The following is a 20,511-nucleotide window of genomic DNA, read 5'->3' as shown; positions in this document are numbered from 1 at the left end:
AGGGGAGAGAAAGGGGAGAGAAAGGGGAGAGAAAGGGGAGAGAAAGGGGAGAGAAAGGGGAGAGAAAGGGGAGAGAAAGGGGAGAGAAAGGGGAGAGAAAGGGGAGAGAAAGGGGAGAGAAAGGGGAGAGAAAGGGGAGAGAAAGGGGAGAGAAAGGGGAGAGAAAGGGGAGAGAAAGGGGAGAGAAAGGGGAGAGAAAGGGGAGAGAAAGGGGAGAGAAAGGGGAGAGAAAGGGGAGAGAAAGGGGAGAGAAAGGGGAGAGAAAGGGGAGAGAAAGGGGAGAGAAAGGGGAGAGAAGGGGGAGAGAAAGGGGAGAGAAAGGGGAGAGAAAGGGGAGAGAAAGGGGAGAGAAAGGGGAGAGAAAGGGGAGAGAAAGGGGAGAGAAAGGGGAGAGAAAGGGGAGAGAAAGGGGAGAGAAAGGGGAGAGAAAGGGGAGAGAAAGGGGAGAGAAAGGGGAGAGAAAGGGGAGAGAAAGGGGAGAGAAAGGGGAGAGAAAGGGGAGAGAAAGGGGAGAGAAAGGGGAGAGAAAGGGGAGAGAAAGGGGAAGCCGCTAACAATATTACTATTCATCTTCCAAGGTTCTTTGTAAATCAACAATTATGATTCAAACTACCTCCTGAAGTTGCGTTAACATTCTCCGAAGTTGAAAAAGCTTAATGAAGGTAACAAGAAAGTAAGTGGAACCTTGCTCACTAGTCTGCTGCAAAACTGGCCCCATTGTCAATGAGGCAATCAAAGAGCAACCATCAAACTATCTAGCTACAGTTACATCATTTTCTCTGAAAGATCTGTGAGGAATTACCAAGGAAAATTACCTCGCATCCTCTGCCAAAACAAAACAAACTCATACAACTAAAATTGCAACATTTGAGTAAACCCAGCCAGTCATATCCCCTACACTGACTGAACTTCTCTCAATTCTAATTACTAAATTATTAGCACTTATAAAACTCGAAGCAGTTGTCTCTATAGGAAAACTTTCATTCTGCAGAATGTAATTCTGTGTTTCCACAGTGTCAGTACTTAGATCATATTAATTGCCAGGAAACTTTCAGATGAATAGTTGAATAATTCCATACAGCACAGATACAATTTGAGTATCTTTACGCTGAAAAACCTCGATTAATATGGGGTTTTGCGGGACCAATATTTAAAAAAGGAAAGCCACTTAAAGACTGATACCGATCAGCAAGTTTTCCTGCTGATTCCGCTGTTCTGCTGCAGTGGTAACTACTCCACTCTTGGATTGCTCCATAAAATAATTATCACACAGCAGAGCCATATTTCTGGAAGTCCTGCATAAGCAATTAGTTATTACACTATTCATTCCTGAGAACCTTTTTCTAATAGTGATGAGGGAGGCAGCAGCTTCCTCTCCTGTCTGTGATAAAGCTTGAAAATAGTGCAGCTAGTACCCTAAGGAGACACATTTCCCTTTTGATCCAGTTTTCTGAGTTCTGCTTTCAAGATGCTTTCTTTACCCCCCATTCCTTCCATCCCATGATAAAACACTATTTACATTTCCAGATTTAAGTATCAAGAGTTACATCTTCAACAGGAGAATATCCTGTACTTTAAACTGTAAGTGAAAGAGCAATGTGAGAAACTGATACCACAAAATGAAGATTTTAACTCTGAGGTGGCTAATTCCAATTAGTGGATGGAATGAAATAAGTAAAGTGCTTCAGTTAAACTGCAGTAAACGTGAAGCATCAGTCTTGTCCTGTTGGACGACAGAAGGGGCAGACATAGAAGTGGCTGTTGGTAACATTCACCAAACACCACAAAAATGCCAAACCTCCTCTAAAAACAAGCCCCTTACAAAGTCTTAATGCTCAAACATTTAAGAACACATGAGAAAATTTTCTGCCACTCGTCTTCTCCATAAAAAAGAATTTTCATCTTAAATACCTTTATCCAACGTAAACTTACACACAAACTTGAAATGAGCAAGAGGGATCTAAAAACACTACTGGGCACTACTTGGAGTTTCCTTATCAAACATTCCCACATAATTACAATGCATTTTCTCACCTTTTACGCTACAGACTTAGAAACAGCAGTATTACTTCTACTCTCCCTTCAAATGAAAATAAAGGGAGGGAGGTCCTTCCCAGCCCAAAGTTTAGTCTGTATCTCATTTGTTTTCAACCTTACATAATCACCTCTGAAGTAATGATACAATTAATACTCTCACATTTACTTATATATATAAACTCATGCAACTTTTACTACCTCGAAGTTTCACATATTAATCAGACAATCTTACAGACACATAGCTAAATGTTTATGACTTGTTTTTAGCATGAATCATACATGGATTCAAAATGCTTGCCTTGTTATCCCAGTGATTATTTTTCCCTTATTTAAATATTTATCATCATTAGATCACTAACGCAGCTCTAGTCAGTATTTTTAAGTTGACAATATAGTAGTTTTATAAAGCTAGCAGGTGACAGAGGTGACACTTACTAACAATGGAAAACTGTAGCAAGAAGTCTGTAATTCATATAATAAAATCAGCACGCAGAGCTCCCTGTAATTTATTGTCTGGATGCTCACAGAAATTACTTGAAATAAGTTACTGATAAAATGTTGTGCTATTGGTGGTCATAATTTTCCACTCCCAAAACTAACTGCAGTTCTACAGTTGCGTGAATATAGTTCACAACATGATAAAAAGTACAGTAACATCAATTTGGGGGATTAGAAGGCAAAAATGTGTGTGCCATCATCTAAGTTTTATATTCGAAATGCTGATTATTTCTTGCGCAGGTAGGATTTTATTAAAAAACATGGCTAAAATATATGTAGAAAAAAAATACCTACTTTAAAGCAAACTTGGTTTTTGTGTTTCCAAGAGCGGTGGCACGAAATCCGCACGCATCAGCACACTTGAGCAAGTCTTTGTTTTAGTGCCACCTACTGGCACTCCAGCAAAGCACAGATTCAAACCTGCTCTCCTATACCAGGTCATTTTTCAACTCTGCATTTTGGTCTGACAGTGATTCCGAAAATAATTCTTTAGTACACGCTAAACTGAGAAAGTATTACACGTGTTACAAGACTGCAAATTACTGTGGGAAATGCGAAACATTAATTGCACTTGGAATTTCTAAGTTAACCCAAGGCAGCTGTATAAGAGATTGGCTTCCTGGAGAAATCTTTAAGTCAGATCAAACAGAATCTTCTCATTTCAAAGAAATGTTTTGTTTGGTGTTTCATTTGTTTCAATTCAGAAACATCAGACAATGCTCCCAGCTGGTAAGCTTGGCCTGAAATCTTTGCAAGTGTCATAATATAGTAATTCTGACACTGTAGAGCTTCTCACAAATTATTCTGACGTGCATTTACAATTTAAAACAATCTGTTACTGCACGAGGAAGAGTGCTGGGCTTCAATGCGAGACTTGTGAACACACATGACAGCAACAAGGGAGCAGATGAGACTGATGGAGAGTGGCCCTTCTTTGATCTCCCTTCAGAAACAGAAGAGTTTAAGGGCATAATCACCAAGGACACATCAACTCCTGTCAGGCCTTACAAAAGCACCTTTGCCTGAAGAAAGCAGCATACAGTAGGTTTTTACTTACCTAATGCTTAGATACTATGACCAAGGTAATCTACTTATACCCAATTTCTCAACTCATTATGAAGTTGTTTTCCACTCCAGCTTAACCTCTTTACACATACTGCAATCTACTATACTTTATCCATATTTCATATTTGTACTTCAGACCTTTAAAAATACTTGTAAGTAAACAATTCAACTGCATCTCCATGTAATACATGAAACAACTAAAGAATACATGAAGCGGCTTCTCCAAGTCTACTGTGCCAGTAACAGAAAACCATATCGCTATCTCTGAATGCCAGCCTCAGGCTGTAATACACACTTATTTAAAACAAAACAGAACTAAGCCAAAAAGCACTTAAAGCAAACAAACAGACAGACACAAACCACACACTAAACCCCCACCAAACCAGCAAACCCTAAACCAGACCAGCAAACCCTACTGCAGTCTTTTACACAGATGCAAAACAGCCACTTCCCACTCTAATTCCACCTTCCTTCTAACTTGCACAGCTCCAGACTTCGTATTTCAAGCATCTGAACAGTATTTTATTGAACTTATGGTAGCCCTTTCTTAAATCCTTAACTCTGTCCCAGAAAGAGAACACCCACTCATGCATTTCTATAGGTGTCGTCCTTGCCCAGAGCTGTTCACCACGCTCAGCACTATTTCATATCAGCTGTACAAAAGCACCTGTAGCAAATACCCACATTTCCAGCAAGTTCTTAATTTGTTTTAGTAGCAATTAGGTCTCTGTGCCTCTGAACAAACACGTAACTTGTTTCAGTCTTGTCAACGTGGAAGGTTAAAACATCATCCATCAGCTTCCCCCCAGTTAACATTTTAATGTAGCATTTTGCTCTTCCTTTAGCAGCACTTTCTAAAGTACTTGCCTGCAGGACAGTGACATTTAGTAGGGAAGAAGATATAGGTCCCTGTCATTGCTCTGCTTTCAAGGCTTGGAGTGACATAAGGAAATGGCAGTAAAATCATTTTCCTCACAAGAGGCACAGAACAACAGACTCACAGCACACCCCCAACTCTTTCTCCCCGCTTCTCATAATCTCTAATGAGAACAGTGCCAAATCCTTTGCTGACACAAAACACCATACAGATTCCTCCAGTATCTCCACTTAGATATCATCCTCTGGAAAGGCACTGGGGACAGCAACCATTCAGAAGGGGGTAACCCATGTTGCCATGAATCTCATCAACCACACAGAAAACCCTGAAGAAAAATCTCAGAGAAAGCCGGCAACACTGATTACCGAACTCCTTCAGTGAACTCTATGTTACTTTACACAGGTTTTCACTAAAATCCAAAGAAAAAACTCTGCAATTATTCAGGTATCGATTCTTGCTGTAGGAACAAATTAATCTATTCCCTCAAGTATTCCGTTACAGTAGTATCTCGATACTGTAGTTGGATTACAAGACCATGATATGCAATGATCAGAAGCTGAATGTTGTACCAGCAATGCAAAGAATTATTCACTCACTCTTTTTTTTTTTTGGGGGGGGGGGGGGGTAAAAAAGATGAAGAAAAGTTAGAAATAAGGAAGAAAATTAGTAAAAGGTATATTTTTATTAGTATTCACTAGGATAATAAACCATGGACAAACACAGATGGTCCCTGGTTTAGGAAGCATAAAATTTTCAAAGGTGGTTATACAAAACAACAGCACATCCTCGCCTTAAGCTATGCAAAGCAAAATAAAGATGTGCAATAACGAAAAATTAAAAATCAGCTGGCTATTCCTACCAAGAACAAAATGTAAATGAAATAAAAAAGTAGGATCTGTCCTCCTCTCAAAACAGCCTACGTACTCCCTAGTACCAAAGAAACACTTATTGCTGAGACTAAACCAAGCACTAACACATACAGCTCGTACAAGTCCTTTCTAAAAATACCGCCAATCAGTTTTGCAGTTAGTGATGGAGATGCTGTCAAAACTTCATATAAGACCAGAACAAATACTTAAGTCTGCTGATGGAGTTATTGTTTCAAGCGGGGTTAGTTAAAATTGAAGAGACACCAGCATTCTCACAGCAAATGCCAGTCACTGTGTGCTTGTTTTCTTGGTGGTGTCAATATGCTTACCAATATTTCAGCGAAATACTCAGACATCCCCACCAAGTAGGAAAAGACATTAATATATTCCTGGTCCCATCAGACACACATTACATTGATATTACTGGGATGACCACACTTTATCACTTCTGCTTTTGTTAAGCGTTCCTTGTGTGCATCGCCAAAAACACAGTCAGAGGCTCACTCTGCACACAGCTGTGCTGAGTGAATATATTACTACCCCATCTTTCCTTGGGCTTCTCTCTCTTTTTTAAAATCAGGACCATTAATTTTCTACAGCACTTGCTATTTTTTCCAAGTGAATTTCCTACACCTCAAAATCATTTATTAACTAACACTTAATTTTCCAGTTTTGATTACTTTACTAATGTGGTTCTTCAGAAATGGTGTAAGCATTTCTAAATGAACAGGTGGCAGAAAAAGCTTCTACCTTTTCCTGTATTAAAATAGTAACTTTGGGTTTATTTTTTTTTTTTAATTTGTGGATTTTTCTCCCATGATTTTTGATCCACGTTGATCAGAGAAGCTGGAAAGATGAGTTCCTGCATGTTATCTAAAAACAGGCAGTTTGGGAAGGGGGAGAGCTGCAGAGCGGACAGAGATGCTGCCACACAGGACTCGTGGAGGTGAGAGAAAAGAATGCAAGGAGCAAAGGATACAAATGTGAAAGAAATCAAGCTTTGTTTTCCACAGGATGCATTCTTTAAAGGAGGATTGTGCTGCATTTGAGAGCGCTGTTCACTAGTATTGTGCTGTGCTTCGTTAAGATGAAGAAAAATGAATCTGACAAACGTACTTCATGTTTAATGGCTTCTAGAGTAAGACTCTTACTAGAGAGAGAAAAGCAGACGCAGCACATGCACCAGGCATTATCTCTTGCAAATTAACATCTCTGTTATTTAGCGTTTACTGAATAGTTTATGTAATTATAGAACATGATTCTATGATTACAAAAATATTCTCAACTAAACCTTAATATTTAATCTTGCAATAATTTTTCATCGCTTACAATTTTTCCGTCGATAAGTATTTATAAATAGAAAGGATCTTCTAAAACATGATACAATAATAATTCTGGCAGCAAACCATTCACAAAATACTTGATATTTTAAGCTTGTCTACAATAGAATGAGAATTTCATTAATAAATGTGGTCGTATGCACATTACACTATCATAATGTCTTAATAACCCAACTACCTGCAATACCAAACTGCAGTCGATCAGAAACTCCTCATATGAGAAGTTTCTAACTGATTTCCATTACATTCCTATTTTGCAGATGAACCAGTTGCAGCATTCAACTTCGACATTAAATAAGATTTCTAATTAAAGCCAATGTAGGTTTTTGTTACTAACACCACAGACCAATCTACCAGACAATAGAAACTACTGTCTGAAAAAAATACCAATTTTCATATGTTTAAGTTTTACATTAATCGGTAGTTTAAGAAAAACATCACTATGTCACAAAACACTTCTGTGGAACAAAGGATGAATTAAAACACATTGTAATTTCATATATGTGGCACATGTGCACCCTTTTCAAAATGACTATTTCTATTACGCTTCAACACTAAAAATGTATAAATTACTTCTATGTTGATGACATTCTATAAAGTACTCAGTACTTTATAGTACTCTATAGTACTCTATAAAGTACTCACGCTGACATCGTATTGTTGCTTACAAAATAGTTGCTGCATTGTAACATTCTTGATCCCACTACGGATTAAAACTGCTACTACAGAAAGTAACTTGATTTACTTGATTTATACCAATTCCCTTTATTCCTTAAGGTGAAACACTAAAATCCAAACTCAAGTGCAGTAAGACGAACTTTTACAGAGAACTGTTTTAATCTGATTCATTAGGCAGAAACATTTGTGACCGAATAAAATACAAAACCTGAACCACTGGAACTGCCACAGATGCTTCTTTTCTTTCTCACATTCATATAATATTGAAAGTGCATCTGAAGACATTAACAGTATTAATATGAACTGTCAATTAAATATTCAATCTTGTATGATACTACATGGTCCCATGTCTTTCCAAAGTCTCTGCAACAATACAACCCATAGTAGGTGAGAATTCACAAGATTAGGTTTTAAGAGATGCATTAAAATATTTCATTTTAGTATCTCCTCAGTTTAAATGTCAGTACTGCTATTATGATTCTCTATATTACAAAGTAATAAATGAAACCAAAGAGATATGAAAATATTTATTTACTGAATAAACACAAAGTTCTAACTCCTGCAACTGAACGGCTGTAGGAAAGCGCTCATGCATAATTCATGTATTTCAGTGGGCCTACCTACAGCCCTAAATGGTCCCTCTAAAGCTACCCACAATTTACAGGATCCTAGAAATACACCATATAATGCATTATGGAAACTCAATTGCTCAATGATGTTTTCAACTAGAACTCAGAGCGAAGTGCCAAACAAAAATCCTCCCTCGTGCAATCTAATGCCTGCCAAATATTGTCAATCTCCAAAGAGAGCAAGCAGAGAGGAAGAAGAAAAAAAGGGGGGGGGGGACTAAATGAAACGCTGGGCAAAGGGGGGGAAAACTTACTGAGCAAAAAATAATGCATAAGACAGAAAATTAAAGCAAGCTACTACACTGTAAGAAAGAATTAAACCATAAAAACATACAGCAAAGAGATACAAAAAACTCCTGAGGAAAAGACATATGCGAAACACTATAAGCACAGCATATAAAAGCAAGCAGCGTAAAAACTTTTAAATCAACAAGTTCAGTTTTGATGAAAATACCTCAAGAGAAAATGCAAAGGCTTCTGAGCTACAACACGTAAGCAAAATTCTCAAATATGCATCAAAACATATTTTTCAAACAATCAAAATACACAAAAATTCAAAGTGTGTGTGTAATAACAGAAAAACTAACATTAGCAGTATTTTACAATTATACAATCCTCTAGATCAGTCTATTATTGTCTATATGAACATCTATGTTGTGGTAAAACTCCTGTTCAGAGACCTCTGCTCTGTCTTTGTAGGAGGGATCTATTTTATTAAAGAGGCATTTCAGCCTTCTCTCTGAATAATATTCCCTAATTTGCTTTCTGTGATGATTATTTTTTCTATTATATCACCCAGTTTTCCAGATATTTTAATACATGAATGTTAGTTAAACATGACAACATTCAAAAAGCAACAAAATTCATACAAAAATACCATCATATATGTTTAGTTATTTTTCTTATAGCAAGTCTTATCAACAGCTGTATGACTGTGTATGCCATCAAGATATGTAATATAACAAGAAATAAGGCAAGTTTACAAACATATCAAATTGCTTTTACTCCAGAGGAACAGAGCTGCTATTTTACGCTGTGGAACATCCAAAGAATGGCATTAATGACTTGGAAAAATCTGCTTCCTCAACCTAGCCATTATAATGTGTCTCAGAATTTGCTTATAAAAGAAAATAGAAATATGAACCAGAGGAAAAAAATCATCCATAAAGACAAGTTTAATCACAAACTGATGAAGGACAGGAAAACAAAGCTGTGAACCATTTGAACATGTGATAAGAAGATCAGCATACTTGGCTTAGCCAGAAACATCACAGGCAAAGAGAAAAGCCTGCACCTGAGAGCGTGGGACCCTGCAAGTATTTGCATCTGAATAATCAAGGAAAACATTTCTGCTAAAACCCTTCGTTTCTTTTTTTCATTCAACATTTCAGAAAATAAGCACCAAATGAGACGAATCAAAGGTATAATTAAGACATTATTGAAAAACTGTAACACACGAATTACGAGTATTCTCTAATGAACTTGAGTATTTTTTAAGTTGAAAAAGAATGTAGTACTCTCTATTAAACTCTCGAACTGTGAAGTCTGGATAAAGGACAATGGCACTCAAATACCAAAACATACATTTAAGTTCTTTAGAAGGATCTTACATAAGGAACCATCAGAATACTAGGTTTATTTTCTCGCAAATACGATCAACTACAACAAAAGACTGCCCATAATTTTCCAACATTTTTTTAAAAGGGAAAAAAAATCCAGTTAACACTACCTTCAGTAGCATTTGTCCCTTTTGAAAAGTAGCATTTTTTCTTTGTTCATCTAGAAGTGAACTCTAGCTTGGACTTTAGTTGCCACCAAAAATCAGTAGAATATAAGAGAGGATAAAAATAACAGCAATTTCTTTTGGAATTCTCTGTTCAAGCCAGTTAGTAGCAAGCTACCAAGTCCCAGTCACAATTTCAAAAGCTTCCCAACGAGCTTTTGTAAACAGGCTGCCAATCTGAACCATATTTTGGAATCACAGGTTGTCTGAACCATGCTCTAATTTACAATTCTCTCCTATTAAAAGAATTTATTCATATCCAATATTGAACAAAATTTCATTATAAAAATAATGCAACTCTAATATCAAAGAACCCAGTCAAACTTCGGCTGGACCAAACAATCATATGTGCCTTGTGTCCCACGTTCATAATAATCATGCTGTGATTATTTACAGAAACTACGAGCAGTGGTTTAACTCTTCATATGAAATCAACTGAAGATCATCTGCATTTGGCCTTTCGGTACTCACAACAAAATGTAGAACATCTACTAAACAGCAAAACACAGCAAGTCAAAACAGTAATACAAAGACTGTGCAACAAAAACCGTGGCCTGCTATATCATCCGAAGACTAATTTTCTCAATGTAAACTTTCTTCACCCAGAAAATTGCCCTTTTGTTTCAAGAATCTCTTTCAGCTACCACAAATGGGTGATTACCACCATTCTACTTACATTCAGATGATAAATATAAAAACAAATTAGCGTTCTTTTATAGTAATACTTAGAACCCGTATATATTTACATTTAATGAATATAAACAGCGATGTAGACATAATTTACTCTGTAGAATGTTCTCAAATCACTGCGTCTGATCAATTTAACTTCCTTAACACAATAATGGTTAAGTCTTTCCCAGGACGCTCTGAAAAGAGGTATCTAACCTTAAATATCTACGTACAACAGAATGATAATTTCATAAGCTATATGTGCTGTGCCTACTGGATATGCTAATAAATAACTGCAGTCCAATTAAGGGCTGTAATTCCTTTAGTTCTGTTTCCAGCTAGTTTTGTAGAGAAAAAAGATAACAGATGTGTTAAAAAAAAAAAAAAGGCAACACACCAACAATTTCTGGCTAAAGAATTCATATTGTTAGAAAAGTATAAACCACATTGCTGTACCATACTGCATATTAAATAGAGTTTAATTTTGCTTGGGGTAGAAACAAGGAAGAAAAATGAAGACTGAAGAGTAGGAAAATTATAAAGCACTTAAATTTTTGTCAAAGTATTTAAAATATGTATTAATTTATATATATTTTGGTAAGAAACAAAAGCAGAATTCATGGTTACCATAGTTACACATACTCTTTGTTGTGTTTCAATGCCACATGATCTGATTCAAAGTAATACACATCAGGTTCTTCCTCATCATCCTCTGCAGCGTGGATGTTGGCACTCTCTTTGGCAGATGGTACATATCCAGCAACGAGCCTACCCTCAGAAAGTGGCTTTCTTAGTCCGTCACTCCCACGATCTCCCGTATTACAATTTCTCTCTTTTTCATTCTGTTTAATTTCTTCAGACTTTTTGGGAGATCCATTGATACTATTAATACCTACAGGTACATTCTTTTCAGTGGGACTAAGATTATTTTCCTCAACCTGTCCGTTTTCTCTACAAGGAGAGTTATTTTTAGTAGGGCTACTTCTGGCAGGGGCAGCCCTTCGTGGTGAAGTTCTCAATGTGTATCTGTGTTCTTGAAGTTCCGACACAGACGTCACTTGAGCTGAAACACAGTCCAGCACTGACGAAGATGGTTCAGGTTCACCTGAGATCGATGCACTGTCGTGATGAGTATTCAGGTTGCTATTGGTGTTTTCAGCACACTGTTCCTTAGAGGCACTACTATCTCCTACAACATCTACCTCCTCCTCTGAATCCCTTAACAAAGACGACTGGATTTCAGAAAAGGACCCTGTAGCTGGCTCATCTGCCTGATGAGCGTGTTCCTCAGGCAAGCAGTCATTTATTATTTTGTGGTCCTCTAACTTTACCTGTTCTTGAGAGTTTGTGCAAGGCACATAATGGTCTACAACACTGTCCTCCTTGCTGCTATTAAGCAACAATGAAGAATGGGCAAACGAGTTTCCATTTTCTGCTACTGTTTTGTCCTTGGGCGTACAGGAACCAGCACTGTTTTGCTTAGTGTTCCCATCAAGCTGACAGTCATCACAGTTAAGAGAATTTGAGTCTCTCTCACCAACTCCATTGACAGTCTGATAGCCTGCAATCTCATCGACTATTGCAGTATTATTAAATCCTTCTGCACAGACATTCACCTTTTTAACTTCCCTTTTGTCACAATCATCCAATATAAGACATCGACAAGCTCGCTTAGTCCCTGTGGAGACTGCATCATTGTCCGACACTAAGCTTTTATGCTCCAATGACTCCTTCTCTGGTTTAGCAGGCAAGTCTTCTTCCGAACTGTTGGGTGCCTCTGAACGTAGACAGCGCTTAAATCTCTTCAAAACTGGTGAAACGGGTTCTGTTTGTTTTTTTTCACAATTTTCCACAGTTTGTTTATCAACATTATCCTTTTCTGAAGTAGACAGCCCTCTCTTCCTAGGGCTCACCCATGATTCCCGAGCACTCTGTTGTTTCAAATCAGTAGTTCTTCCACCGTTACTTCCCTTCTGAGTTTGCACAGACTCTGGCCTCTTCTTTGGTGACCTTGATCGTATTTGAGGATGGGGTGAAACTTCCTCTGGGTGAGCAATACTACGGTTTCTTAATGTTCTACCGCAAAAGTTTTCATCCAAACCATTTAAACCCACTGTAGATCTTGTAACACGAGTAGATCGAGAAGCAGCCATACTATGGCAAGTCCCTAAAGTATGTTCATCATGATCCTCTCATTGGGAAACCTTCAAAAAAATGTAAACAAAACAGTCAAAAAAATATTTTAAAAACACCTACAGCCACAGCAAATCTGAAAAATATATTGTCACAAATGTACCTAATGCAAAACTGAACATGCCTGTGGAATGTAATAATACCACTCTTTCTGTGCCAATAAATTAGAGCAAAGTTACAAAGTAGCTGACCTGGTATCTGTGGTTGCTCTGGCTTGTACTTGTGTGTGAACGTTCGTATTTCTGCCTTACGTAATGCTGGAACGTTCCAGTTAGCCTCCGGTTACTAAAATACACTATTTTTATGTATTGTACATATGATACAGTGTATTAGTATTATTATTTAAGTTGGTCTGGTCAACTGAGAGGTATCAATTCACATTCTTAACATCCCAGAGTTTCCAGTGACATGGTTTCACATGCTAAGAAGGAAACCATCAAAATTGTATTTGCTTGCTCTCTTGTTGCCTAAAACAAAACCAAATAGTCCACAAATAACAAAACACAATTGCAATTCTAATTTAACAGGGGATTGAAAAAATAAAATCCACACCAGTAAAAACTAGTTACAGTCATTAATACTAAAAAGGAACTGAAGCAAAATGTCTGAATCAGAAACATAAAATCATTCAAGTTGAAAAGGACTTCGGGAGGCAATCTAGTCCAACACCATCGTCAAATGAACATCAAGATTAAATTCAGATTTAGTTACACAAGACATAGTCCAATTGGGTCTTGAAAACCTTCAAGTACAGATATGCCACAACTTCTCTGGGCAACCTGTTTTTAATTGTCCCTATAGAGAAAATACTTTCTCTTATACCCAGGTGGGTCCTCCTTAATTTTGCATCATTTACGGCAACAAAAAGCCTGGCTCTATCTTCCCACTAATCTCCTCTGAAGTACTAGAAGGCTGTTTCCCATCCCTTCTCCATTTTTAAACTTTTCATACAGTTGGTGAGATGAATCATCACCTCCATCAGATTCAAGTAAATTCAGACTCAAAGCTAAGTTTAAAACATCCAGTTTGAGAGTGTCTGTATTTCAGACTTCAGGGTGAAATGTAGGAGTACTTGACTTGCCCAATCTCAAAATAACATCTTTAATATAAATCAGTTCAGTCTTATCCTTCTATTCATTTCATCTTTAAAAATTCAATGTGTCAAACTGCGTATCACCACAAACCTGTCATAATATCCATGATAATGACTAGATTCCCATTTGTACATAATGGCATACCTTTCCTTTTCCATCTACCCAAATTCCAGATTTTACAAACCTGTCCAACTGACATATGATGTGAAGACTTAAAATTTTAAATGTGGAATCAAACCTTTTCCATATTGTTTAGAAAGGCTGAAAATGACAAATGGAAGAAAAATGTTTCAATAGGTGTTTTTCATTTTCAAAAAAGGGGGGGTGGGGAGAGAGCTTAAATTCTCACTAATTTACTATTTAGGTGTCAGATGCTCCTAGAGTATCAAAGAGAGAACAGGACAACACCGGTGCACCTCTTAGGCAATACAATTCTCTCCAACAATGGTAATTACTATATTGTCTGTTTAGGTATTTATAATGCAAGTAAGCATTTCTTAATGGAAGTAATGCTTGCTTGGTATTATATCTCTACATAGAGCACATCATTTTGGGTAATGAAGAAAATGCAATTAGAAAGTGGAAGTTTGCAATGTCCTCAAAACCACATAGTATTTGTGCTGATACAACCTTCCTGCTTGTTAGCTGTTCCCACTGCCTGACAGGCCTGCCTGGCAAGGTGCACTGCTTGTACTCCTGCAGATACAGGTAAAGAGCTGCTATTGTACTGACTTCCATTCTGGCCATTTAAAAATAATGGTGCAAGACAAAGCAGGAGGTGTCCAATGAACTCCGTCTTAAGAGAAAATAGAAATAATATGATACAAATGGGCAAAATAATATGAGCAAATTGGCAAAACATCAGTAGTTCAGTTGAAGAGATGAAAAAAATCCCATGTAACTATTAATATGTGTTGTCTATAACGGTTGTTTCTACCTATTTTTAAAATGGATAAACTTGCCTTTATATTTTCCCCTTTTACACATAAGCTCAATACCTTCTGAAGAGTGATCTCATTTGGGGTTGAACCCAAACATGAAAACCAGGGTCAGTCAGATATTCTGTTTTGCCTAGGTTGTTCTAATTACGGTTAGCACAAGTTAAGGATGAGTGACTGTCATTTCAAATGGATTACAATAGAATAAATTAACCCAAGTTCCAGTGTACACTTAGGTGAGTAATTATTGCTGAACTTGACAGAGATTAAAAGTAATAGCTAAAACAGAAATCTTTACTGATTTGTTGGTATGCTACTTTCTAATGAAATACACCTTACATAACAAGTTAAGATGTTATTTACTTAGTATAAAATGTAAACCACTTACCATTGCAAGACTAGAAGAAATACTAACTTCTGACATTTCATAGAGCAGACTCTCACCGCATCACTCAAATAGTATCAATCACCATTGCTGATATCCATGATGTAATCCAAATGCCTTTTTACCAGTTTATGTCATCACATTAACAAGATTTTGAAAACTGTTGAGAAAAAGACAAAGGTATCAATAAAACATTTAAATTATTTCACTAAAAATTAAGAAGAATGCAACAGGACACATAAAGAGTAACATCTTTTTAAAGAAGCAATTATCAGTTTTAGAAGTGTCCTACATAAAGAACAGTATGCTATAAGGTAATTAAGAATGAGCAATGCTAATTTAGGTTTCAAATGTAAAACATCTTTCTTGGTTATATTTAAATGATTCACTGTATCACACTAAAGATGTGCAAGCAAATGAATTCACAACAGAGTCTCCTCTGTCAGGCTCTTCAAACCTCAGAATATATTTGAAGGGATGCAAGACATCAAGTAGTGAAAGATATTACTACAACTAACAAATTATGAAATGCATGGTCAAATACATTTTATAATTAGATACACAGTGAAAAACAATTATTTCTGCTATTTAATTTTAATCAACTGAGCAGAACTCAAAACTTACATTGGTTCCAAATCACTGAATAACCTTTATCTACACCAGAGGAATGAAATGCCTTTCAGAGTTCACATTAAACCGATTCTTCACCCAAGGAAAACAATGTATACTACCTTGTTTATAGTGGAAGTAAACCAATTTTGATATTGAAAGACAGAAACAACTCTACAGATCCAGAAGTCACATTATGCTTTCAGTTTGGGCACCAGTGCCAATGTCCAACAGGTATTACGTGAAAAAAGATACCAAGGGTCACATTTAAGAACATCCAGTACTATGGAGGCATCATAAATGATTACAAAATAGTGATTACTGACTCCTTCTTCATATTCTGTTGACTTCATAAAAGCAAGCTTATTTTTATAATCACAATTCAGAAACTTCATGATACAAACCACAAACTGACAGGTTTCTCCACATTTTCCTTTCTACAGTGTGATGTTTAGATTCTATACCTCTAAAGCATTTGGAAATTGTCCTTTTTCAGCCTACTTACGATTTCATACTGGTAATAGCAGAAAACAAACTCGCCGTTATGTTGAAAATTCAAAATACAAACTGAGTCAAATAAGACAAGAAGAGTTTATATCTAGTTACAGTGAAATTCAATAATGAAAGATATTTCTGCAATGAAGTTAAGTATCATAAATTCTATTATATTTACAATCAAATCAAATTAGACTTCAATTATTCAGTGTAATTTCTTAATTTAACAAACAACATAAAACTGTCATAATAAAAGACGAAGTAAGAATGGAAAAACAAGGCAGCAAGGGACAACAGCTACAGCCTTCCACAACAACTCAACCCTAGAAAACAGAATAGTTCGTCCATCTCGAGTATAACAAATCATCTTATATGAAGAGAACGAACCTTTTCAACTTGTAACACTTCAGAAGAAACACACTTCTACACATATCTTTCTAACACTGAAAAGCAGAATGTTTTCTGGGGAAGAAAACAAATCAAACCGAATCTGTATCAATGACAAAAATATGGTATGATTTGAGAGTATAAGACTGTGCATAATTTAGTAGTTTGAGACAATGTACGCTCAATTATTCTACGTCCCACCTCAAATTATTTATTTAATTTTGAAATCCTGCTTCCATTTACCTAAGTATTTTGTAGGCTGCTCTTAGAATGCACTTACTATAATTCTGTTAAAATAACTGACTTTTACATAAGAACATAGCAAAGTTGGCCGTATTTCTGAACCTATAAACATCTGTTTCTTTCAGAATCTCTCAGAAACCACTCTGAGCTACTGTTTACATGTTAGGAAACATCAGTCCACTAGGAACAAACTTGCTACTTGTCTAACTCAGTGCAGGTACAGAACCAATAGCCAAAACTAGCTTTTCTCAAGCCTCTTCCTGAATTCCACTTCTGCCAAGCCTCAATCAGAGTTGACAAAGCCTGAGTTTGACCTGCCCCTGTGTCTGTAACTCAGCCTTCTACACTAAAGTGATTTAACAAAGAAAATGAGTAACATTTTTCACGAATCTCCTGTTTGTCATTACCTTCTATTATACGCATGTCATAAATTTTTAAGCAATTACTGCATCCATACACTAAGCACGCATGCATGCAATCTTCAGTCATTAGCAGGACCCTGTATATGCTTCATGCTATGACCCTTGGGGGAAGTGGGGGTGGTAAAATTACATCTTCTGGTTTTGCATTTTCCACATTTATGCCAAATGTATCTTGATCAAGCTTTTGTGTTCTGGACTCGATGATCCTTGTGGGTCTCTTTCAACTCATGACATTCTATGATTGCCTAGAGACACCCCTGATCATTACGCCATTATCTTTCTTCTTCTCAGCTATACACTCCAGACCACATTATTTCAGTGACACAGAAAAAAAAAACAATTAGACTTTATACATTTTAAGCATGCATAGTACTGCTTAAGTGTGTATCTCAAGAGAAAATAATATTCTTAGATGACTCAAACTAATAAATAAAACTGGTGTATCTCTGTAGTATAAAATAGCAATTCTTAAATTCTCTGCAGAGCAGCGGTATGTTATTTAAAACAGGTTTTTTTTTTTTAATGGAAAGCTTATTGTATAAAATGAAGACTGCAGAAGCTATTTATGTCAACAGACTCTAATCCCTTACAGAAGTATTTGCCCAAGACAAAAAAATTAGCATCTCTGAACAGATGAGAACCTGCACAGCCATCAAGTTACTGGGATTTTGGTTTATCACCACACATAAAGCGTATGATTCTATATCACTTCCTAGTAAAGCAGCATTACTAAATTAGGGATGAATTCCATTTAACAAATGATATTCACCAGTCTATCACATCTAGAGTATGCCAGCATCTCTTCCCACACATACCAAGCTTAGCATAACTACATTAGCAAGAAATTACTTTTCTGGAGAAGGCACTATATTTTTCTGATTTTACATTACATCAAAATAAGCAATACTTTCAAATGATGGAAATAACCTCCATCAAAAGACATTACAAAGATCTTACTTGAGATAATATATAACGATAACTTGAGATAATATATAACAATAAGTAGCTTAAAGCTATAATGAAAGTTTAAATGTAACAGAAGTAAGAATAAATAAATGTTATGAAGCTCCCTGGTCTGGAATCACTCTGAGATTTCAGCCATCTCTGACACAGGAAGATTATATTACATATGGTCAAAATAGAGTTTGTCAGAATGGTACTACTCATATTTACTGTATATATAAGGACAGCCAGATTGAATAAAGAAAATAAAAAAACCCAAATACAATAAACAGAAGAGTAGAAAAATATTATAAACCGTTTTGAAAAACCGTAGCTGTCCAAACTAGCACAGACATACTTTATCAAAAAACTAAAACTGCAAACAACCAGAACAGATAGTTCAATACGCTCATCTTCTTCCTTAAGAGATGGGTTCACCAGGCCAGACAAACCTATTCTTAGGAAAGGAAAGGAAAGGAAAGGAAAGGAAAGGAAAGGAAAGGAAAGGAAAGGAAAGGAAAGGAAAGGAAAGGAAAGGAAAGGAAAGGAAAGGAAAGGAAAGGAAAGGAAAGGAAAGGAAAGGAAAGGAAAGGAAAGGAAAGGAAAGGAAAGGAAAGGAAAGGAAAGGAAAGGAAAGGAAAGGAAACATAACAAAACCAAACAACATTGAAAGAATCTTTTTCTGGAAAAAAGAAAAAAAAATCTAGTTTTTTTGGGGTGGGGAGTAATGGACAAGTAAACCCATAAGTTGAATCTGGCACTTAAACAATACCAAGCACGAAAACAAACAAAAGGTTAACCTCTTCCTCTCCACGATTGTCTTACATTGACCCCTCTTTCTCTAAAACCTCAAAAATAAAGAAAAAGGTCAAACGAGCAAGTTATACAACAATGACCAGCAATGCACATCTGCTTCTTTGTACCCCTTCCAGTCAGCAGCGGGTTGTCAGAACGGCTGACTGCACTGCTATTTCTCTTTCTCCTGAGCTACCTACATGAGGAAATGTATTGGGAGGCTGGGTATGATAGAGCCATCACCCCTTTTCCTGGCAAACATTCCACGGTTGCAAAGTTACTTCATATAAAACTAAATATGAATTACACAAATGTACAGCATAACTCTTGAATAAAGTAACTACTCTACCACATTTCTTCTCCTTACAGACAAACCCTGAACTGATTTCAGTTTCTTAAATATAGGCAGAATTACAGTTTGTGCTCAAATCACACACTGAAGCATCTGCCTCACACTGATATTCCCACCCTGCTGCCTCTCCCTTCAGTTCTCAGTCAAAATAATTAGTCATTTCTGTGCACAAATATGGAAATTTTTTTTAAACCCTCTTACTGATTAAGACACATCTGACTTTTTCTTCAAGAAGTTTTTCTACCTCCCTGTTTTGGAGTAAGAAATTGGTATTTGGCAGAGAGAAGCATCTGCCTGAGAGCAAAAGTCCTGGTGGAGCTGTGATGACAGGCTATGGGGAATGATAAACATGAATGGATAGGTAGGAAGGGCAGCTATATTAGCAAAGTGATGACTGGGGAAAGAGACAGACTGGAACTCCTGAAAAACTGCTAGAAGACAGAAAGACCACAGAAACAGGAACTCGGAATAACTGGAAGAAGCAGGCAGGCAGAAGCTGGGATCTTACCTAGTCACAACTAATGATCTGTACACATCACCACAGCACTGATTCCAATTATCTGTCACAAACACTTCTCACAACTCTGTCAACACAAGTATTTGTGGAACTATACTACGAAGTGAATCTACAAATAGGTCTGAGATGAAAGTATCACCTTCTCTTTTTTCTTTTCAGATGGGTCCAGATGGATATTTTTTTCCTGTGGGCCATATTAAAGGACAGTGTGCTGCAGCACAAGTGGGATCATGTGGCCAGAACCCAACGTGAAGATGTGAGCTTTGTAAAGTGCTACCAAAGCCCTGGGAACAATAAATTACATTCCACACTTCAGCACACCCCCTACTACTGCTTCATCTTAACATACTAGAAAAATGCAAAAAAGGTTCCATTACTGTGACATCATTTAATACAAATTGCATTTTACCTGAATAAAAAATAGTCAGGCAATAAAGTAACTGTTGTCTGATACAACTCATTTACCAAGAAAACTAAAAACAGACTACACAGATAACTTTCATGTCCCACTTCAAAAATACCACACTTATCTTCACTAACTGGCCATCTCACCCCACCTGCCCACTCCACTACATCACGCTAGGTGAAAGTCCCTCTCTAAATTATAATATGCTTTTCATGTGAAAGCACTCAGCTGCTAAATAGCTTTGCTGTTATCCAAGGAACATATCCTGTGCGGGATTACCAAACATGC

General features: G+C 36.7%; 1 protein-coding gene across 4 annotated transcripts in view; it reads right to left on the bottom strand.

The window, feature by feature from the left end:
• The window catches only part of ZZZ3 (zinc finger ZZ-type containing 3), a 57,413-nt gene that overhangs the window by 19,721 nt on the left and 17,181 nt on the right, over window positions 1-20,511 (bottom strand). For all 4 annotated transcript variants that reach the window (XM_065841749.2, XM_065841751.2, XM_071810557.1 and 1 more), the window contains exons 2-3: window positions 15,059-15,215; window positions 11,088-12,649 (exon numbers count right to left, since the gene is read on the bottom strand). In XM_065841749.2, coding sequence (XP_065697821.2) covers window positions 11,088-12,598 — 1,511 coding nt within the window. In that variant the 5' untranslated portion in view covers window positions 12,599-12,649; window positions 15,059-15,215. The remainder of the gene's footprint in view (window positions 1-11,087; window positions 12,650-15,058; window positions 15,216-20,511) is intronic.

Source organism: Patagioenas fasciata, chromosome 6 (assembly GCF_037038585.1).
Source record: "Patagioenas fasciata isolate bPatFas1 chromosome 6, bPatFas1.hap1, whole genome shotgun sequence".
Classification (NCBI taxonomy): domain Eukaryota; kingdom Metazoa; phylum Chordata; class Aves; order Columbiformes; family Columbidae; genus Patagioenas; species Patagioenas fasciata.
This window is presented reverse-complemented; position numbering and strand designations above follow the sequence as displayed.